A 21440-nucleotide genomic window follows, 5' to 3' on the forward strand; every position below is an offset into this window, starting at 1 on the left:
TTTGTGTGTATGTGTGTGTGTATGTATGTGGGTTTTTTTTATGTCTTTATGTGTATGTCTGCGTGTCTCTATGTATGTGTGTATGTACGTGTGTGCATGTGTTTGTGTGTATGTATGTGTGTGTCTATGTATGTGTGTGTCTATGTATGTGTGTGTATGTGTGTGTATGTATGTGTGTTATGTGTCTGTCTGTGTCTGCATGTATGTGTGTGTGTATTGTGTATGTGTTTGTGTGCATGTATGTGTGTGTTTGTGTGTATGTGTATGTCTGTGTGTATGTGTTTGTATGTATGTGTGTGTATGTGTTTGTGTGTATGTCTGTGTGTGTATGTATGTCGGTTTTGCCGCCGTGGTGGATCCAAGTCCCGGGCGAAGCCGGGTCATGTGTATGTGTGTATGTGTTTATGTGTATGTCTGTGTGTCTGTATGCATGTGTGTATGTATGTGTGTGCATGTGTTTGTGTGTATGTATGTGTGTGTGTATGTATGTGGGTTTTTTTGTATGTGTTTATGTGTATGTCTGCGTGCCTGTATGTATGTGTGTATGTACGTCTGTGGATGTGTTTGTGTGTATGTATGTGTGTGTCTATGTATGTGTGTGTATGTGTTTCTGTGTTTGTATGTGTGTGTATGTATGTGTGTTATGTGTCTGTCTGTGTGTCTGCATGTATGTGTGTGTGTATTGTGTATGTGTTTGTGTGTGTTTGTGTGTTTACGCTCGCATTACACAAATGTATAATGCGGGTCTAAGGCGTTCCTTACACAGCATTGCCGCTTTATTATTTCAGTCGTTTACTGCCGTATGCACCCTGAAAGTCGTGTGTGTCTGCAGCAATGGACGCGCGCGCGTGTGTTGTGTAGGGGGAACGGTAGTGTAGTGCTTAGCGTGCTGCCTGTGTCTGTGTGTGTGTGTCTGTGTGTGTGTGTCTGTGTGTGTGTCTGTGTGTGTGTCTGTGTGTGTGCGTGTGTGGTGTGTGGGGAGCGGTAGTGTAGTGGTTAGCGTGCTGTCTGTGTGTGTGTTTCTGTCTGTGTGTGTCTGCGTGTGTCTGTGTGTGTGTCTGTGTGTGTGTCTGTGCGTGTGTGGTGTGTGAGGAGCGGTGGGTGTAGTGCTTAACGCTACGCTGCGCTACCAACCCGGCAAACCCAGTTCGATTCCCGCTCACGGCCACCACCGGTGACGATTATTTGAACCTCCCCTAGGTCGACTCTGCCTCAAACGAGTAACTTAACTACTGTAGCGTATTAACATCGCCACTGGGGAGACAAAGGCGGCCGGCCGTGGTAGATACAAGTCCCGGACGAAGCCGGGTAGTACAGCTAGTATTCAGTGAAAAATACTCGGAGACGTTCTGCCCTGCTTTGTAATCCCTAAATAGAAAAGCGCATTCCTGCTCATGAGAGCTTTGCGATCTTTGGCTGCCTGTTCTTTAATGAGTTCCTTGCTCATGTGTTCTAGAAGGAACTTGTGTTTGGTTTGACTACGCCGGTCCCAGTGAACCCAGAGAGAGACTCAAACGTAGGAATGCGCTTCAGCTGGTTGCTGTGCAGAACCAAACCGTCCATAATAAAGGTTTTTGGGTTATATTGCGTAAGTATAAATGTGTCATAACCCTTCACCACGACACAGACAGTAAGCTCTGTCACGTAAACAACGCGTCAATTAGTTACTCCTTCAGCCCACCGGTGTGTTGGAGAGTAAAGCCACAACATTTACAATTAGAATACGACGTTTCACTGGTAATTACTTCCAGCATCATCGGGCGATTTGCCAGAATAGTGAAGCAATCCGCCTGTTTCGGTCTTAAATAGAGCAACATGACGGCATCACTGATCCCATCATGTGCAGACATCAGAGGCGGAGGAGGGGGGTTATTGTAATTATATAATAGATTCGTAATCAGGTAATTAGCATGTGTTTACTCTATAAGGAATTCAGTTGTAAGATATATTACTTAATAATACGCGTACATGTAACATTTAGCTTGTAGATGTCAGAGCGTTGAAAATTATTTATATTTCTCTCGATTTCAATGGATTCTCGAATTAGTTTCGGCAAGTATTAATTAGTTTTACACAACGTTATCAAAATCAATTGCGTGTCCGTGTTCTTAAGCATGTTCTGCAACTTCCGACAGATATGTTTGAGTTATTCAATATTTATTTGGTGCTTTTATTCTTATGCTGTTACAACCCGTCTGTCCAATATAGCATCTGCCACATAAGCAATTAATCCTATACACACATTTTCTTGATAGCTTAGGCAATTCATCATTAGTAGAAGTGTAGGGGTGTTAAAGAGAGGGCCCGTTATGTATGGCAGTCTATGGGAAACAAACAAAGTGGGCGGGGCTACGTGTGTGCACAGGGAGATGCCCTCTGCGACGTCCGAGCCAGACACCCTGGGGGGGGCTGGTTTGGCGTTATGATCCCCCGGGGCCCCACCCCTCAAGGAGGGTTGGGTATAAAAGGGGACGTTATAGGGGCTCGAGTTAGTTATGTTATAAGTTAACCAAGAAGACTGAAGACGTCCTAGATAGAGCCCTGGACTCCCCTCGTTCGATGTCCTTATCAGGGCCGAACAGGACTGAGCCAGCGGCGTGGTCCCGAAAGCCAGAGCCGGTGCTCTTCTAAGAGCTGGTCTGGGACTCCGGGTACCGGGCCCGACTTACCAGTGTCGGGCCAAGTAGCCTCCCCTAGCCAAATAGTGGAGGACTGTGAGGCAGGCTAGGACTAGCTAGGACGTGTATCCTTAGCTAGTCGGGTGAGGGGGCCGATACCCCCTCCAGTGCTGTATGTCACATACGAGCTGTGTTAAATAAATATCCGTGTGCCTCAACCTCGGCGTCAAGTGTCTTCACCGGTACTTCAACTGGTGTCAGAAGTAAAACTCGAACATGGACACGCGGAAGACAGCGCGGGCCAAAGTACCGCAAGAGGAAGATACTGCCGAGATCGTCGAGCCCGAGACGGCTACACAAGCCATGGTGCAGCCGGGGCCTGATGTCTCCTTACCGGGGCATCTGAGTGAAGAAGGACCACAGTCAGACGCGTTGCGGCTGGCTCACGGGAGGCTGGCGGAGCTGTTATATGCCGCTGCCGCCACGCTGGAGACCATCACGCGGCTGGGGGCCGGTGATTCAACACGGGGCGAGGCGGGCCAACGACCAGGGCGCCTTCCCGCCATTTCGGAGCAGCCCGAGTTTGAAACTCCCGCCATCGACGCTGCAGCTGTTCGGGGCGTGGCCAGCCTACACATCCACTCCGGCATCGCCGTCGCTGAAGCCGCGACGTCATCACCACCGCGACAGGCGATCCCATCGGCCGCTCGTACCGACGCACAGCCGAGTGGAGGTGACATCCGCCCGCGGGAATCAACAACGACCGCTGCACTCCATCAGAGGCTGCCCCCGCTGAAAGAGTTCGTCGGCGCGGAGGGGGACTGGGCCGGGTTCCGCAGACGATTCCTCGCCCATCAAGAGATGGCGAGGTGGACAGACGAGGAGGCTCTCTGCGCGCTGCCGGCGCTCCTCGACAGCGACGCGCTCGCAGCCCTCACATCGGCACCAAAAGAGAGGCGGGCTACGTTACCGATGGCGCTGCAGCTGCTGGGAGGGGTCTACGGACCATCGGCGGAATGCAGACAGCAGTTCTACGACCGCAAGCGGGGTGAAAAGGAGTCGCCCCTGGCGTACCGAACGAGCCTCCTGGCGATGGCCAAGTCGGCCTTCCCCGTATGGATGACGACGGCATCGACGCTATGGTGACGGAGAAAATACTCCTCCTGGCTGACGACCTTGACATCGCTGTGGTCGCGCAGGAGGATGCAGAGATGACGTCGCTCCAGGCGGCAAGGCTCCTCCACGCCAACCTCCTGTCGCTCCGACGAAAAGCCAGCAGGGCATCGGCGGGGCGTGCGGTGGCTGCAGCCACCCTTCCGACGGAGGAACTCTACGCCGTCGACCACCGACGGCAACAGGCGACGAGTGCACGGCCGGGCCAGGACGGGTCGGGCCGTTCCGACCATTCGTCACCTCCGACGCCGCTCCCACGGTGTTTTAACTGCGGCGTCCGGGGCCACGTCGCCTCGGGGTGCCGCTCTCCTCGTCAGCGCGGGACGACACCTCACCGGGACGACGGGCCTCATCCCAAGCTCCACCATCATAAACCGGCGAGTCGCGGCACCCCACACGTTTGGCCCACACACACACCCGTCACGCACTCAAACACCGCAACGAGAGGGGGGCCGGTATCACGCACCATCGCACCATCACGCACCACCCCGGGTACCCATATCGAACCCGGCCAGTGGTCCGTGCTGGCCGATCGTGTGGTAGCCGCATCGTCGGGGTCGTCGGCCGTTGTGGGGTACATCGACGGGGTTGAAGTGCGCATCCTGGTCGACACGGGAGCATCGGCGACTATTATTTCGGAATTGATTTATAATATTCTCCCTGTCCGGAGTCGTCCCTTGATGCCTGTTGACATACCATTCTATGCGGCTAACGGGGGCTCACTTGGCATCATCGGACAAATTCGTGCCCAAATTTGTATCGGGGAAATAAAATTGTCTGGGCCAATTTTTGTTTCCTCCTCGCTGGCGGTTCCGTGCCTGCTGGGGACGGACTTCCTGGCCAAAATGCCGATTGTGATTTTGATCGACCAGGGTTGTATAGAGCTTCCGTCGGGCAGACGCATGGCGTTTCTGCCATCACCGGTTGCGACTCGGACGGCGTTCGCGACGGTGCCGGCGTTCGTGGAGAGAACGGTACGCGTCCCTCCGGGAACGCAAATGTTGGTACCCTTGAAACTTCGGCGGCCCCTCGTTAAGGGTACTGGGGCCCAAGGGGTTCTGTTGGGGCCGTCTAGGGCCGGGGTTAGTGGACCTGACTTACTTCCGGCCCAGACCATAGTGAGAGGGGATGGTGAACCCTTCATCGCGGTCCTAAATGTGGGCTCGCGGACGGTGGTGGTCCCACAGGGGACCGTGCTTGCTCACGCAACGCCGGTGCCGTGTGAGGAACCCGCCGTAAATCACGTCAACACTGTCCCTGCGTCGCGACCGCATTCGGACAGCGATGAAGGGTGGCTCGAGGCGCTTTGTGCGGGATCGACGGACCTGTCAGATTCAGAGCGTCAACAACTTAAAACACTACTGCGAGAATTTTCCGACGTTTTTAGTCGAAATAAATATGATTTGGGTTGTACTCACCTGCTGCGTCACCATATTGACACGGGTGACAGCGCGACAATTCGCCAAAATCCGTTTCGGTTGAGTCCCGCCGAAAAGGACCATGTCAAATCGGCTGTTGATGACATGTTGGCCGCCGACATCATTTCTCCTTCCACCAGCCCTTGGGGAGCGCCGATCGTCCTGGTTAAAAAGCAGGACGGTTCGTTGCGGTTTTGCGTTGACTTCCGGCGTCTTAACAAAATTTCGGTTGCCGACGCATACCCGCTCCCTCGGATGGATGAATCGCTGGACGCCTTGGCGGGAGCGCGATTCTTTTCCACACTCGATTTACTTTCGGGATTCTGGCAGCTTCCTCTGGACGATGAGTCAAAGCCTAAAACTGCTTTCCGTACACCGCACGGCTTGTTTCAATTCAACCGGTTGCCGATGGGCTTACACTCAGCGCCGGCAACTTTCCAGCGTTTAATGGAATTGGTTTTGGCTGGACTGCAATGGGAGTCGTGCCTCATTTATTTGGATGACGTTATCGTCTTTGGTAAAACTTTTGATGAACATCTCCAGAGGTTGCGGGCAGTTTTCCTAAAGATGCGGGCTGCTAATTTGAAATTCAAGCCCCAAAAATGCCATTTGTTGCGTGATTCGGTGCGTTATTTGGGGCACATCGTGGGACGCTCAGGTATTGCTACCGATCCCGCCAAAACGCAGTGTGTCAGCTCCTGGCCGACTCCCACCTCGGTGGGAGAGGTCAGGAGTTTCATTGGGTTCGCGTCGTATTATCGACGGTTTGTTGCTGATTTTGCGACAATTGCAAAACCCCTGCACGCTTTAACATCTAAAGGGGTTCGGTTCCACTGGGGTCAAGAGGAGGAGGCCGCGTTCCGCTCCCTTCGGGACGCCCTGGTAAAAGCCCCTCCCTTGATTTACCCTGATTTTTCGAAGCCCTTTTTGCTCGACACCGATGCGAGCAACACGGGTATTGGGGGTGTGCTTTCCCAGGTGGTTGATGGCGTTGAACGGGTGGTCGCGTACGGTAGTCGGGTGTTGTCTCCTGCGGAGCAAAGATATTGTGTCACCCGTAGGGAACTGTTGGCAATTGTTTTTTTTATCCAACAGTATCGCCCATATCTGTACGGTCGGCATTTCACCGTCCGCACAGATCATGTGGCACTACAGTATGCCCTGCGAGTTCAACAACCATCGGGACAGTTGTCTCGATGGTTGGAGGTTCTCCAGGACTTTGATTTTGAAACCACCTACCGTAAGGGCGTTCGCCATACCAACGCGGACGCTCTGTCACGCATGCCAACCACCTCGGAATGTGCATGCCTCCTGGGGTCGGGACGTTGCAGACCTTCAGGGGACGCATTGGTTCCGATCCTGGCAGCCACCGACGACGACGAACCACTGCCTAATAATTCGATCGAACAACAGGGAAGAGATTCCCTGTTGGGGTTGCCCGTCACTGAATGGGGGCGCCTCCAAATGGAGGATACCTCCCTCCTCGGGTGGCGTCGTCGCGTCGGGGGTGCTGGGCGGGTGAAAGGAGATTCAGGTGCATGGGAAATGGTGCAGGGTCTGCTCATGCATTGGGACGGCAAATCCCAGCGACATCGGCTGGTCGTCCCTTCTGAGTTGCGAGGCAAGGTGGTGTGGGCCGCGCATGAGCGCCTGTTACACCTGGGGACCCTAAAGACCCTTGCACTGATACAACTAGATTTTTTTTGGCCTGGTATGACAAGGGATGTTGGGGATCTATTGGGTTCATGCCCGCGGTGTGCGCAACGGAAACCGCCGGCACGGGAGTCTAACCCGCCTTTACAATCGATCAAGGTGTCCAGAATAAATGAGCTTGTCGCGCTGGATATCTTGGGCCCATTTCCCGCCACCCCCAGGGGCAATAGGTATTTGTTGACAGGGGTCGAGTATTTTACGCGCTGGCCCATGGCCTGGCCCCTTGCCAACCAGTCGGCAGCAGCCATCGTGGACGCCTTTGTTCAGGGATACGTCCTGGACAAAGGTGCTCCGGAGCGGCTGCTGACCGACCAGGGCAAAATTTTTTCCAGTAAATTACTTAAACAAGTCTGTGACCTCTTAGGCACAAAGAAAATTCGGACCTCCCCGTATCACCCGCAGACTGACGGAATGGTCGAGCGCCTGCATCGCACCATTTCGTCAATGATGGCACAGCAGGTCTCAGATTCACAGACTGATTGGGACCTGCATATTCAGGGGGTCTTGGCGGCATACCGGATGGCACCCCATGCAGCTACGGGATTTTCCCCCTTTTACCTCATGTACGGTCGCGAACCCGACCCGCCTGTTCGCGCCCAGCTGCAGATCCCCGACCCGCAAGGAAAAACTAAATTGGCTGACCACGTCAAATTTAATCTGGCCAAATTAACAGAGGCGCGGGATGCTGCGATGTTGAACTCGGACCTCCGTCAAAAGGCGAATGAGCGCCTCAGGCTGGGTCGGGCGCACGTGATACAGTGGAAGCCGGGGGACAGGGCATGGTTGCACTGTCCCCAAGTGCCCCTGGCTACCTCCCCTAAGCTGGCGCGGCCGTGGCGGGGCCCTGTGGAAGTGGTCGAGGTCTTGCGACCACAGTGCGTGCGCATTAAATGGGGGAAGCGGCGATGGTTCGTGCACCCCTCTCGGTTGAAACCCTTCGTTGCGGTACACAAACCCACTTCACACATGCGTGGCCAGACGTGTGGGGGGTCGACCGACTCACTGGGTCCGTCTCCGCCGTGCTCACCTAATGCCTTGCCGGCCGTGCCACCTCCAGGTGCATCGAGACTGACGGGCTCACGCCCAACCACCCCTTCTGGGGATACCAACGGTCACGCGGCATCGGAGGAGGTCCCACTCCGAGACGGACAATTGCAACCTGACGGTCCGCCACCCGGGGTTGCCCCGTGTGAGGGGCCCGCTGCAAGGACGCGCGCAAAAATGCGCAGACTGTTATGAGGCCGGAAGAAATTGTATATAGGTTGTGTTCATTGTGTGTTGTGTGTATGGTGGGTTCCCTGCAAATTGTATATAGGTGTTTTTCTTACGGAATTCGTATTTATTCAAGGGGGGGTGCGTCGGGTTGTTTTCTCTTCTTGCTGTTGCATTTTGTTGTGTTCTTGTTCTTGTTATTGTTGAAAATTAGTGAGGCACACGCGCGGTTACGGTATAAATTCATTTTTTTATTGTCATTTTGTATGTTGGCAGCCGGGACGGCTGCAAGCTATGCGGGGGGGGGGGTGATGTAGGGGTGTTAAAGAGAGGGCCCGTTATGTATGGCAGTCTATGGGAAACAAACACAGTGGGCGGGGCTACGTGTGTGCACAGGGAGATGCCCTCTGCGACGTCCGAGCCAGACACCCTGGGGGGGGCTGGTTTGGCGTTATGATCCCCCGGGGCCCCACCCCTCAAGGAGGGTTGGGTATAAAAGGGGACGTTATAGGGGCTCGAGTTAGTTATGTTATAAGTTAACCAAGAAGACTGAAGACGTCCTAGATAGAGCCCTGGACTCTCCTCGTTCGATGTCCTTATCAGGGCCGAACAGGACTGAGCCAGCGGCGTGGTCCCGAAAGCCAGAGCCGGTGCTCTTCTAAGAGCTGGTCTGGGACTCCGGGTACCGGGCCCGACTTACCAGTGTCGGGCCAAGTAGCCTCCCCTAGCCAAATAGTGGAGGACTGTGAGGCAGGCTAGGACTAGCTAGGACGTGTATCCTTAGCTAGTCGGGTGAGGGGGCCGATACCCCCTCCAGTGCTGTATGTCACATACGAGCTGTGTTAAATAAATATCCGTGTGCCTCAACCTCGGCGTCAAGTGTCTTCACCGGTACTTCAGAAGTGTAATGTAGCTCTCAGAGGTGCCGTCTTGTCTTCTGTATATTTATTAAGAATAAAGTCCAATAACAACTCAACAAGTAATCGCGAGTGACTCCGTACTCTTGGGTGACGAGACAACTCTATTCTGAGACACACAGCTTCCTATATCAAGACAACTCGCAGACGATGGAGACGGCCCAATCCAAGGTGACGACAACGGCAGTTCCTCTTCTTGGTTCTTTCGGTAAAGTCACAAACAGCCCAAGCCTCCGCTCACGCAACTATTTATCTTCGCCCATTCCGGCCACACCCTATTCCTAAATATTCCTCACCACACCTGGCCCTGCTGCCCCCCGCCCTTCTCACATTTCCCCACCATTGGATCCCGTCTCATTAATCCTCATTAGCTCGTCCATTCCCGCCATTGGATCCCTTCTCATTATCCTCATTAGCTCGTCCATTAGTAACCATGGTCCCGGTAGCTCGTCCATTAGTAACCATGGTCCCGGGGAGCCACACTGTCCCGCTATCGCTCTGCATTGTCATTACATCACCCCCCCCCTCTCTTAAAAAAATAGCCATCCTTGGCTAACACAATTTTAGACAATTTCCTTCTAGGCCGAATCACCCATTTACCACAACGCATACCGATCGTAAAGACTGTCATCAAGTCTCGATGTGAAGACTGGATGTCGGAGAGGCTAGAGGCAAAAACAAGGTGCCAGCAAGTCTGAAGGATCTTGGTTGAGAAATTCCCCAGAGTGTGGCTGGATGCAAAAAAAAGGCACCAGCAAGTCTGAAGAATCTTGGATGGGGAAATTCCCCAGAGGTCCTTGGTTGGAAAATTCCCCAGAGTGTCCAAGAGAGACAGCTGGAGAAATTCCCCCAGAGAATCTACGAGGCTAAAAGCAGGGCAAGAAGGCATATTCGGGGCTGTTTAGAGGGAATTGGGCCGTCGTCGCTGTCTTCACGTCGTTGCTGTCTTTACGTCATGACAGTCTTAAAGTCGTCACGTTCTGCTCGGTCATACGATCTCCATGTCGGCATTATCTCATGACGACGTGGTTCTAAGCTACAGTATGTGCAATAAAATAAACCTCTAAAGTTCGAGTCCGGAGTCGTTACACAAGATACTAGTTTTTGAATTTTGTGTACCGTGCCAAATCTTACTCAAGATATGGTATTTTTGTTTTGATAACCTGATCGCTTTTAGCAGTATTGCTGTTCCATCTTGGTTTGGCATTCAACGCTTTGTTAATTTGAGCAGTATTGTAGGCATTTAATCGTATAACCCCCCCCTCCTACCCCTCTGATCTCTGCACCTGATGGGTTCTGTGGTGATGTCATCTTGCTCTTTTTTAAGACCGGAAGCAGGTGAATTGCTTTACCATTCTGGCAAATCGCCCGATGAGGCTGGATGTAATTACCAGCAAAACGTCGTATTCAAATTGTAAATGTTGTGGGTTTACTCTCCAACAAACGTGTTGGCTGAAGTAATAACTTATTGGCGCGTTGCTTACATTACAAACTTGTACTGGCTGTGTCGGGTGGTGGAGGGTGACAACACATTTATTCTTACGCGATCTAACCCAAAAACCTTTATTATCACTAATATTGGCCACGAAAGCCTACGTGTTAAACAGAACCAAACCGGTCCGTTGTGTCAGTTTGTCAACATTCGCTCAGGAAGAGTCTGAAGCTGGTTTCTCTCAAGGTTCAGAATAGTCAGCTGGGTAGAGCTGTCAGCTGGTTTCTTTGCAAAAACAGCTCTTTCAGATTAACCAGGCGGTTAAACACGCCCCGGTTAAAGGCTGTGTTAAGAGATGAGGTAATTCATTTAATGTAAACTAAGTAGCTACATCCTGCACTTGTCTGATGATTTATCATGAGAAAAGTGCACACTTTTCAGTGTGTATGTGTGTGGACACGTGTTCCGCGTGTGTATGGACACGTGTTCCACGTGTGTGTGGACATGTGTTCCACGTGTATGTGGACAGGTGTTCCACGTGCGTGTGCACACATTCCATTTGACGCAGGCAGTGTTACCTATTAGAACACGTGGGGCGTGGAAAACAATCATCAGGTACGTGCAGCGCGTAACGACATAGTTGGCATGTGAATGCAGGTAAATTGGTAACCGGGAAAGAAGTAGTGTAGTGGGTAGCGGGATCTGGATTTTGGGACACTGACTTCGAGTATCTATATAAATGAATATTAATGTTAGTAGTCAATTCATTATTCATATCACTACTGTGCTAAATGTAATGGACACTTGTTGTAGTTCTATAATGCGTATTCGTTATTATGAGTGGGTTGGTCGTAATGGTAGTGGCTAACTAGCAACGATTGAGCACTGGTGGAGGCGAGGTCTGTGATGGAGTCTCTGGGTCTCTCTCAGAGCTGGGAGCACGCAGAGCCGCGTCCTTCACGACAACACCACCATCACGACTAATTCGACTATTGAACTATTACTCGTAAAAAATGTAATGCATCAAACACTAGGCTGCTAAAAATGTGTATATATTGTCATCATTATCAATGGATTTAAATACTCCTACGGCTACTGCCACCATCGCTACTTGAGCGAGAACAGCAGATCCCTGCTTTGTGTTGTTATGCGTTGCATGGACACAGGCAGCTCTACTCAAAAATAGCGTCGTGTTGAAACGCTGACTGCGGTTGCCATTGCTTATATTTAACGCTAAACACGGAACTAATGAGTGCTTATCGACGGAAAAGTGGTGGCAGATCGTTATCAAAAGAGCCTGTGGTTTCTAAATACTCATCATAAAAGTGGAGACCGTATTAACGCCGTTTGCATAAAATTATCAAATGTGTAACACAATGAGCACGCCTATGATTTTCTGGAGAGGAAAACATACGTTTTTATTAAGTACAAAATCCTGCGCAGGGTTTTTCTTTTTCACCCACACTGATTTTGCCCCTAACCTCACGAAGACCCCCGATTGTTTCCATCTTGATGCAAGCTGACCATGCCAAGTGAGCACTCTTATTCAAGACTAGCGGGACGTTCCCGGCGTTGCCCGGGCGAAAAAGACACACAGACATCGACCCACACACACAAACACATTGACTTACACACACACACAAACACATCGACTTACACACACACACACAATTGGACTCAAACACATACATTGACTCACACACACACATCGACTTACTCACACACATATCGACTTACACACACACACATAGCGACTGACACACACAACAACAACCACCATTCGCCACTAAGTGGTGGTAACGTCACCATGACGCTTGTGCCAGGCTATGTGCACCTTGAGGCCATATGAAGTGTCGAACGCCTGCTGGTAGGAGGTCACGAGGTAGACCTAGATGCCACAGGTAGACTGACTGAGACGACTGGCCGATGCACCACCTGTGCCCCCTACTGTGCCAACTTGCTGTGCTTTAGCCACCCGGCGTTCCACTCGTTGTTGTGAGCGTCGCTCCTCCGCCCTCCGGTGTTGTTGGAGGGCGATTGCCTCCAACTGCCCAGTAGCGTCCTTCACGAGCCTCCTCCACAGAGGCCGATCCTGACACCGCTGGTTCCAGTCATCGGCAAGGCCACTCAGCTCAAAGTCCTCCTGTACCACGTAACTCCATCTCTTCTTTAGACCATGCCGCGCCCGTTTAGCCCCCTCGATCCGGCCGAAAAAAAGCTGTTTAGGCATGCGGTGGCTGGGCATGCGGGCTACATGACCCAGCCAATGCAGCCTTGCCTGCCGGAAGAGCTCACCGATGGGACTTTGTCCACATCTTTCAAGGATTTGTGAGCTCCTCACACAATCAAGCTAGTTAAACACAGGATGGATTGTAGGTAGCCCAGCCTAAATGTTACTAACCAGCGAAGATGTTCCTTTAGGGGTGTCCACCTTTCACAAGCGTAGAGAAGGGAGAGAATGACTGTGGCTGAGAAGACTTGAAGCTTCGTGCGAAGTGATAGAACAGGTAGCTTCCACACAGCGTTACGCAACTGATGAAAAGATAATGCCGCTCGACTCATTCGGAGTGAGACCTCTGCTGTTAAACTGGAGCCGGTCATGAGCACACTGCCAAGGTATGGGAAACTCTCCACTCTCTCCACAACTGCCCTATCACCAATTAGGAGTTATGGGGGTGGAGTGTCCAATGTTACAAAATACCCAGGGGGCTGATGGTAAGGCCTGGGTAAAACTACGTGGCCGGGAGTCAGAGCCATTCCCTGTACAGTATGGGGTGCGACAGGGATGTCCTCTGGCACTGCCGGCTCCTCTCGGTGGAGCTCCGCAACGATGGATGCCGCAGCTTGGAGGAGCTCTGCGAGGCGGGAGTGTGCTGTACAGCTCTTCCTCCCCGACGGCAGGGAGCTGTCGCATGGATGGTCGATGCGCTGCTCTGCCGACAGTGCCTCACTTTCCTTCTCCGGGGTCGCCATTCCCGGGGCAGTTTGAGGGATGAGTTTGTCATCCTCATTGTCCGACGTCCTAGTACGTGGTCTGCTTTGCGTAAAAATAACCTAAGATGGCTAGCTTATTAAAGAACGTTTGGCCACTTCCGACACCAGTTGTAGTGGGTTCAACTGAGTCGCAGACATACTCTTTAGAGGCAACACATTTATTAACACCAACACATGGGGTAACTGCCCCTTTACAGAATAACAATTTATGGTGGTGACCACCAGGCTAACTACACTAATTACACTGTAACTAGCTACAATGTACCGGACCCCAGCTTGGGTCCCGGTCCACGTGTTGGAGACTCTGTGGGACGTAGAACGTAGACGAATGTTTCTTCAGGATGAACAATAGCGCTGGTCCCTCTGGGGGACCCGACTTATATCCTCTGTGGCGTGGCTGGCTCCGCCCTTGGCCACGACCACCTTCCAGAATCCTCGAGCAGGATCTCGACCCTGACAAGTGACCAACCCTATCCCCCACTTGGGGACCCTGTGTTGACTTAACCGGTAACGTGTCTTCTGGGGTCAACCAGAGTGCCACGTAACCGCATCTCCATGGCCGGCACTCCCACACCCTATCCTGTAGGGGCCGGCACTGCACGCTGAGCGTGGTTCCATCCAGCACTATCGATCAGCGCTCACCGAGCCCCTCTAAGGCCGGTACTGCACCCACATCAAAGTGGTGTCCGCGATGTGAATACATCGCACGCTGTGACTCTCTAGGGCCGGCACCACACAGTGACATCCGCGATGTCGCTACAAATGTTTTAAGGGAGCTGAAAATCTGTGTTTCCTTGTGACACACGAATGAGAATTGTCCTCTCCCACCCACCTAACGTGTGCATTTTGTAAATAACAATTTAAAAATAGCACTTAGTAGTCGTGGAGAAAAATCGTGTTGCTTAGATGAACTGTCATCAAACATTTGGTAATTCCTATCATTTAATATTAAATAATAGTTATGGTAATGAGTAAACAGCAATGGTAATAAATGTTTTAAGGGAGCTGCAAATGTGTGTGTGTGTGTTGCCTTGTGTCCACACAATGAGAATTGCACCCTCCCCCCCACCCAATGCGTGCGTTGGGATGGGCGTGCATGTGTAGATGTGTGCTTTGGCACGCAAGGAGGCGTAAGGTAATAAATAATTAACAAAAACAGCACTAAATTGCTGATTAAAGTACTTTATAGGCGACGGGTGTGGAATCAGAATAGCGCTTGCTCACCACGGGGCTTATGCAGTGCTACCTGTGTACTTTTTAAAAACATAAATCCCATGGTTCACGAGCCAAATCCTTCGCAAGTTTCATCCACACAAACACACAGACAAATAGACAGACAGACAAAAATGACTTGTAGAAGTAAACTATTGATTTCACTGTCAAGCGAGATACATTACTCTTATAACCAGAGCGAGTGGGGAAGTGCTGCCCTCTACTATGTATAGACCAGAGGGAACTTGAATGGATCTTAGAGGTAGCTCTGTGGTATCCGCTTGCTCGTACTGTTCTCCAACATAAAGGGTTTCACTGAGTTCCAAATAGATTATTTCACATGACACCGATTACAACCATAACAATGAAATGTGGATAAAATGACGAAAAAAAAGGAGCGCCGGGGCTGATAATCCCAACTGGGTGATGCATGTGATGCATCAATCCCATCTCTATTTATTACAACAATAAAATTTTTTAGCATGCACATGGCACCATCTTAAATTTCTCAGAAACTCAAATGACTAACCTCTCAACCGATCTCAAGTATTTGAACACACCCCCATTGGCAGTTGTCCCTGTGTAGCACATCTGGTCTGCAAGCGGGCATTAGTCAAGTAGTGGATGATGCTATGTGTCATCCCAATTGAGTAATTTGCGGGATATATATTTAATATGGTAAATGTGGATCGTGGCCCTGGAAACAAATTACCTACTCGTTTTGAATGGAACTACCCGACACACAGCGTCCGCTGTAAAGTAGACGGTGTGCAGTGTTTTAGAGTTACTACTCTGGGGGGTGACAGCTTCCAATATTTTGGAGGCGACCACTGAATCGGTTGTCTTATGATTCGATGGCAATGATGCTTCTTTTGATTCCGATTCCAAACCTTCCAACCCTTCCCCCTCACTCAACAAAATCCAAAACACAGTTCTTATTTTGTTGTATAATATTTATTACTGGATTAAAATAGCATGACAATTTTATAATTAATTGCTAAAAACGAAATACATACAGAAACAGAATAAACATAACTTGAAAGTTCGAAATATTGTGTGGCACCTGAATGTTATACAAATACTTTGAGATGTTATGTATACAGATGTAGTGACATAGCGCTGTCCAGCAGCAGCAACAGAAGGTGGGCAGTGAGAGCACATGCCGCTGAGAATATACGCGGGTGTGCCCGCAGGGTGGAGAAATTGGGGCAAGGGTCATGGTAGACCTCATCTGGAAGCCCCTGGAACCCTCTAGAGGGTTCGAGAAGGGAGGTGCAGCTAGGGCGGAGCCAAGCCGTGCCAAGGGGAATATAAGCAGCAGAGAGCGAGAGCTCTGGGCTGCTGGTTCTGGGATTGGACTCGTCTCGTTATCACTGTCGTTGTCGCCGCCCTCGTTGCTGCCACCTTCGCCCGATCATTGTGTAGCCAGACAGTAGTTGGCTGCCCCGGTCGACGCCGTCAGTGCAATGCAGACAGGGTCATGTCTGGGACGGGTCATGCGGCAGCAGGATCGTGTGTAGGAGAGAGAGGGGGCCTGAGTGGTGGTGTGAGCTCGGCAACAACAATGAAAGGGCAGAGCGGTGCCTCCTGTGACCACCTCGTCTCTGGCTGACTGTGTGTGCGACACACGCCACCCGCACGCATAGACGACACTACATTTGGTGTCAGAAGTGGGGTATAAAAACCCACCAGTAGTGTCGTAGGGACGAGAACGGCGAGAAGGTCGATCCCCCGACAGCACCGGGATCTGGGAATCTGGTTAAGAAACCCAAGGCTGCTGGGCAGCAGATTTGCGGGAGAGCTGCTGCGCGAAATTGCGGGGTGGGCGGCTATGCATCGCCTAGGGGAGAACGGCTGGGCGTTGATGGTGGGAGTGGCTATGCAAAGAGGCGGGAGCGGCCGCGCTTCGACCGAAAGAGAGCTGCTGGGCGTCGATGGAGAGAGATGCTGCATGTCGATGAAGAGAGAAGCTGCATGTCGACGGAGAGAAAGCGGCTGAGGTGTTGACTGTGGGAGTGGTTACTCATCGATGGAGAGAGAGCTGCTGGGTGTCAGCGGAGAGAGAAGCAGCACATTGATGGAAAGAGAGCAGCCGAGTGTCGACAGCTAGAGTGCTATGCCAGGTGGCAGGAGCGGAAGAGCGTCAACAGAGAAGGAGGCTGCGCATTGATGGAGAGAGAGTGGAAGCCGCACGTCGATGGTGAGAGCGGCCAAGATTACCCGTGGTCAAGTGCCGACCAAGCAGCATGGCGGGAAACTGCCATGTGGAGAGGGGTGCGGGCTGACATGAGGCATGGACCCCAGGGGACGGCACAGAGGAGAGCGGGGAAAATTGAGCCGGACCTACTGTCGGAGCAGGAGCAGAGGGCTCTGGACGTGGGACCACGCAAATGGTGGGTGCTATTTTGTTATCGGAGGATCTCCCGTGTCCGAGGAAGGACAAGATCAAAGGGCTCACATAATGTGCATGTATAATATATGTTGACTCATTACTTCTCGTTGGCTGTCGCCTGATGAAGCTAGTTGTAATTACTGGCGAAACGTCATTCTCAGATTGTAAATGTTGTGTCAGGAAGGACAAGATCAAAGAGCTTGCATAATGCGCATGCATAATGTACGTTGACTCATTAATCCCCCCCCCCCCCCCATTTTGCGCAAGAGCACAGAAGTGTGGTTACGACATCTATGCCTCTATATAAGGAATGGAACAGGTGGACTTCACAAATCTGGCTGTCACCTGATGAAGCTAGTTGTAATTACTGACGAAACGTCATATTCAAATTGTAAATGTTGTGGCTTGGCTCACCAACACACCGGTGTGTATTAGTGACGAATTGGCATGTTCTGTTTACGTGACAACCCGTACTAGTTGGCTGTGTCGGGTGATGGAGGGTTTTAACGACACATTTATATATTTACGCGATCTAACCCAAAATACCTCTTTAATGGATATTGGTCGCGAAAGCCGATGTGTTAATCTGCCTATTTCATTTAGTCTATTCGACTAAAAGATGAGTCCATTCGTTGCTCAATATTGGTGGTGGCCCAACTTCCCCTGCCTCCATGCCCCCCCAACCAGCGTGGTGAAATATGATCACTTCATCCAGCAGTGGACAGAAAAAATGGCTTTCAATGATTAATTTTTTTATGTTATAAATAAAAAACCGCTCAAAAGCTGAAGGGTGAGTAAAATGTAACCCATGTTCTTTGTAGTCATATAACAGTGGAGAGCGAGAGTCTGAGGTTCCTGTGCAGGAACTCACGTCTCTCCCCGCCTGGGGAATTTGCATTATCTGTTTCTCAGGACGAACCAGCTGTGGGCTCTACCCGTTAGGGTGTTGGACAAACTGACCCAGCTGACTAATCTGGGTCTGGACATCAATAAACTGAAGAGCATTTCCAGGGGCGCGTTTCACAGACGCAGCTTCTTCTACAGGTAAACCTAAGCAACTTCTGCTCCACGACCTTCTTGGGTTTGGAGCGGCACTATGCAGGGTTAGCGGCCACCAGCATGGAGCAGCTCAAGTTGACACTTGCCACGATGCCAGCTTGGGAAATGGATGCGCGTTGGATTGTGAGGGGGAAAACGGTGCATAACCGTGGATTGCTACGCTTTTCAAAATGCGGGTGTCTTCCATGTCTGTAAATGAGCTTTGCTCATCCATCTCCAGCTAGCGATTGCAACACAGCTCCCCAATATCCCACCAGTTGAAGAACCCTCGTCTAAGCTGTACATCAACATCGACATTCGATCAAAGCGATTGCCAGATAAAATTCATTGTCAATTCTAATCACGCCCCCAATGCAGAGCACCGCGCGTGACGCCGGGTCGAAGTGCGACATGAGAGTGCCCCCGGTCACCTTGGCAATGGAGATGGCCTGCTGCGTCATGACCACGTGGATGGAGGTGCGCTGTTGACCATCTTGTCGAACTGCGATCGTTCACTCAACCTGCGTCTCAGCCAATGGCTCGAGCCGAATTCAAGAAAAGCGCTCATCCCTGTCGGCGTTCAATGCCCCGGGTCAGTTGTCAATCTCTCCAACGAGAAGTAACAGATTAAGGTGCAGCCCTGCAGGTGCCTGGATTACGCCACTAGAGAAGGAAGTTCCTCCACTGGAGGGAGCTCTTGCAAGATCCTCCGGAGGGTATGTGGCCTATTGCTCTTGGCGTTAATTGCTTGGTGAGTCAAATTAAGTCTTTATACGTGCAGCATGTAAAAACTTTATTCACGTTTGAATGCAGTAAAATAATTGGACAAGTCTGAAGACATATCATGGTGGGACACGAGACCTGGAGTTTGGGAAACCTTGCCTTAGCATTATGTTTTTTGGGTCTTTCGGTAAAGTCACATAGATAGGTTCTATGTAACCTTAGCGAAAGACCCAAAGAATATGAATTCCTGCAGTCACGAAAACTTTAAGTTAAGATTTAACGTTATGGATCGAACTAACGAGTCATAAAACCGAGACAGACAGGCAGTTCATACTATGGAAACAGTAAACACGAGTCATCTATATATATAAAATCGTTCATGTCTGTCTGTCTGTCTGTGTGTGTGTGTGTGTGGACTTTGGCCCATACGCACTTTCATTGGACGGCGGTTGCCCCTGGCAATGGCTAGCCACGCCTTCGCCGCTTTCATTGGACCTGGCAACGGCTAGCCACGCCTTCGCCAAGGGCTGCAGTTTCATTGGACGGCGGTTGCCCCTGCCAACGGCTAGCCACGCCTTCGCCACTTTCATAAGCTCCGTATTTAATTAAATAATACCCATTACACAGTATTGTTGGAGCGCTAGGGGGGGGGGAAGGAACGCCACCCGTACCCTGCCTCTTCCAAGCCGACAATTTTAGGCGAGGCCGCAGGCTTTGCACGCTACTAGGCCTCGACACCCACCACGCCACTCTGAGGTAAATTCATCAAAGTTTTTCCTACTCTTCACTACACCCCCACCACAATGTGTGCTATTAATATTACTTTTAAACCCAACGTGCCAACAATCGATTACTTTAATGTTCACTGTACAAATACTCATTAAGCTGGGTGAGCGTACTGCCAGTCTATCATGTACACTGTAGCCTGCTTATTAAGCTCGGTGAGCGTACTGCCACTCTATCATGTACACTCTAGCCTGCTTATGAAGCTGAGTGCGTGTACTGGCAGTCTATAATGTGGACTCTTGCCTGGTTATTATAATCGATTCTTTATATGTTCTTTGTACAAACAGTCATTAAGCTGCTTGAGCGACCCCAGTTCGATTCCAACTCACGCCCACCACCGCTGACGATTATTTGAAACGGACCTGGCCCTCCCCTAGGTCCACTCAGCCTCAAAAGCGTAACTGCTGTCGTGTGTGAACATCGTCACTGGGGAGACAAAGGCGGCGGGGCATCGTGGATCCAAGTCCCGGGCGAAGCCGGGTCATGTGTATGTGTGTTTGTGTTTATGTGTATGTCTGTGTGTCTCTATGTATGTGTGTATGTATGTGTATGTATGTGTTTGTGTGTATGTGTGTGTGTATGTATGTGGGTTTTTTTTATGTCTTTATGTGTATGTCTGCGTGTCTCTATGTATGTGTGTATGTACGTGTGTGCATGTGTTTGTGTGTATGTATGTGTGTGTCTATGTATGTGTGTGTCTATGTATGTGTGTGTATGTGTGTGTATGTATGTGTGTTATGTGTCTGTCTGTGTCTGCATGTATGTGTGTGTGTATTGTGTATGTGTTTGTGTGCATGTATGTGTGTGTTTGTGTGTATGTGTATGTCTGTGTGTATGTGTTTGTATGTATGTGTGTGTATGTGTTTGTGTGTATGTCTGTGTGTGTATGTATGTCGGTTTTGCCGCCGTGGTGGATCCAAGTCCCGGGTGAAGCCGGGTCATGTGTATGTGTGTATGTGTTTATGTGTATGTCTGTGTGTCTGTATGCATGTGTGTATGTATGTGTGTGCATGTGTTTGTGTGTATGTATGTGTGTGTATGTATGTGGGTTTTTTTGTATGTGTTTATGTGTATGTCTGCGTGCCTGTATGTATGTGTGTATGTACGTCTGTGGATGTGTTTGTGTGTATGTATGTGTGTGTCTATGTATGTGTGTGTATGTGTTTCTGTGTTTGTATGTGTGTGTATGTATGTGTGTTGTGTGTCTGCATGTATGTGTGTGTGTATTGTGTATGTGTTTGTGTGTGTTTGTGTGTTTACGCTCGCATTACACAAATGTATAATGCGGGTCTAAGGCGTTCCTTACACAGCATTGCCGCTTTATTATTTCAGTCGTTTACTGCCGTATGCACCCTGAAAGTCGTGTGTGTCTGCAGCAATGGACGCGCGCGCGTGTGTTGTGTAGGGGGAACGGTAGTGTAGTGCTTAGCGTGCTGCCTGTGTCTGTGTGTGTGTGTCTGTGTGTGTGTGTCTGTGTGTGTGTCTGTGTGTGTGTCTGTGTGTGTGCGTGTGTGGTGTGTGGGGAGCGGTAGTGTAGTGGTTAGCGTGCTGTCTGTGTGTGTGTTTCTGTCTGTGTGTGTCTGCGTGTGTCTGTGTGTGTGTCTGTGTGTGTGTCTGTGCGTGTGTGGTGTGTGAGGAGCGGTGGGTGTAGTGCTTAACGCTACGCTGCGCTACCAACCCGGCAAACCCAGTTCGATTCCCGCTCACGGCCACCACCGGTGACGATTATTTGAACCTCCCCTAGGTCGACTCTGCCTCAAACGAGTAACTTAACTACTGTAGCGTATTAACATCGCCACTGGGGAGACAAAG

At 50.7% G+C, this 21440-nt stretch overlaps 1 protein-coding gene across 1 annotated transcript in view; it reads left to right on the forward strand.

Annotated features, from left to right (window-relative positions):
* LOC133341422 (carboxypeptidase N subunit 2-like) overlaps positions 1-18608 on the forward strand; it is a 67590-nt gene extending 48982 nt beyond the window's left edge. Inside the window, exon 4 of the mRNA XM_061550040.1 lies at positions 18498-18608. Within this exon, the coding sequence (XP_061406024.1) occupies positions 18498-18608 (111 nt within the window). The remainder of the gene's footprint in view (positions 1-18497) is intronic.
* Positions 18609-21440: the final 2832 nt, after the last annotated feature.

Source organism: Lethenteron reissneri, chromosome 2 (genome assembly GCF_015708825.2).
Source record: "Lethenteron reissneri isolate LAM-NWPU_2019-01 chromosome 2, ASM1570882v1, whole genome shotgun sequence".
NCBI lineage: Eukaryota > Metazoa > Chordata > Hyperoartia > Petromyzontiformes > Petromyzontidae > Lethenteron > Lethenteron reissneri.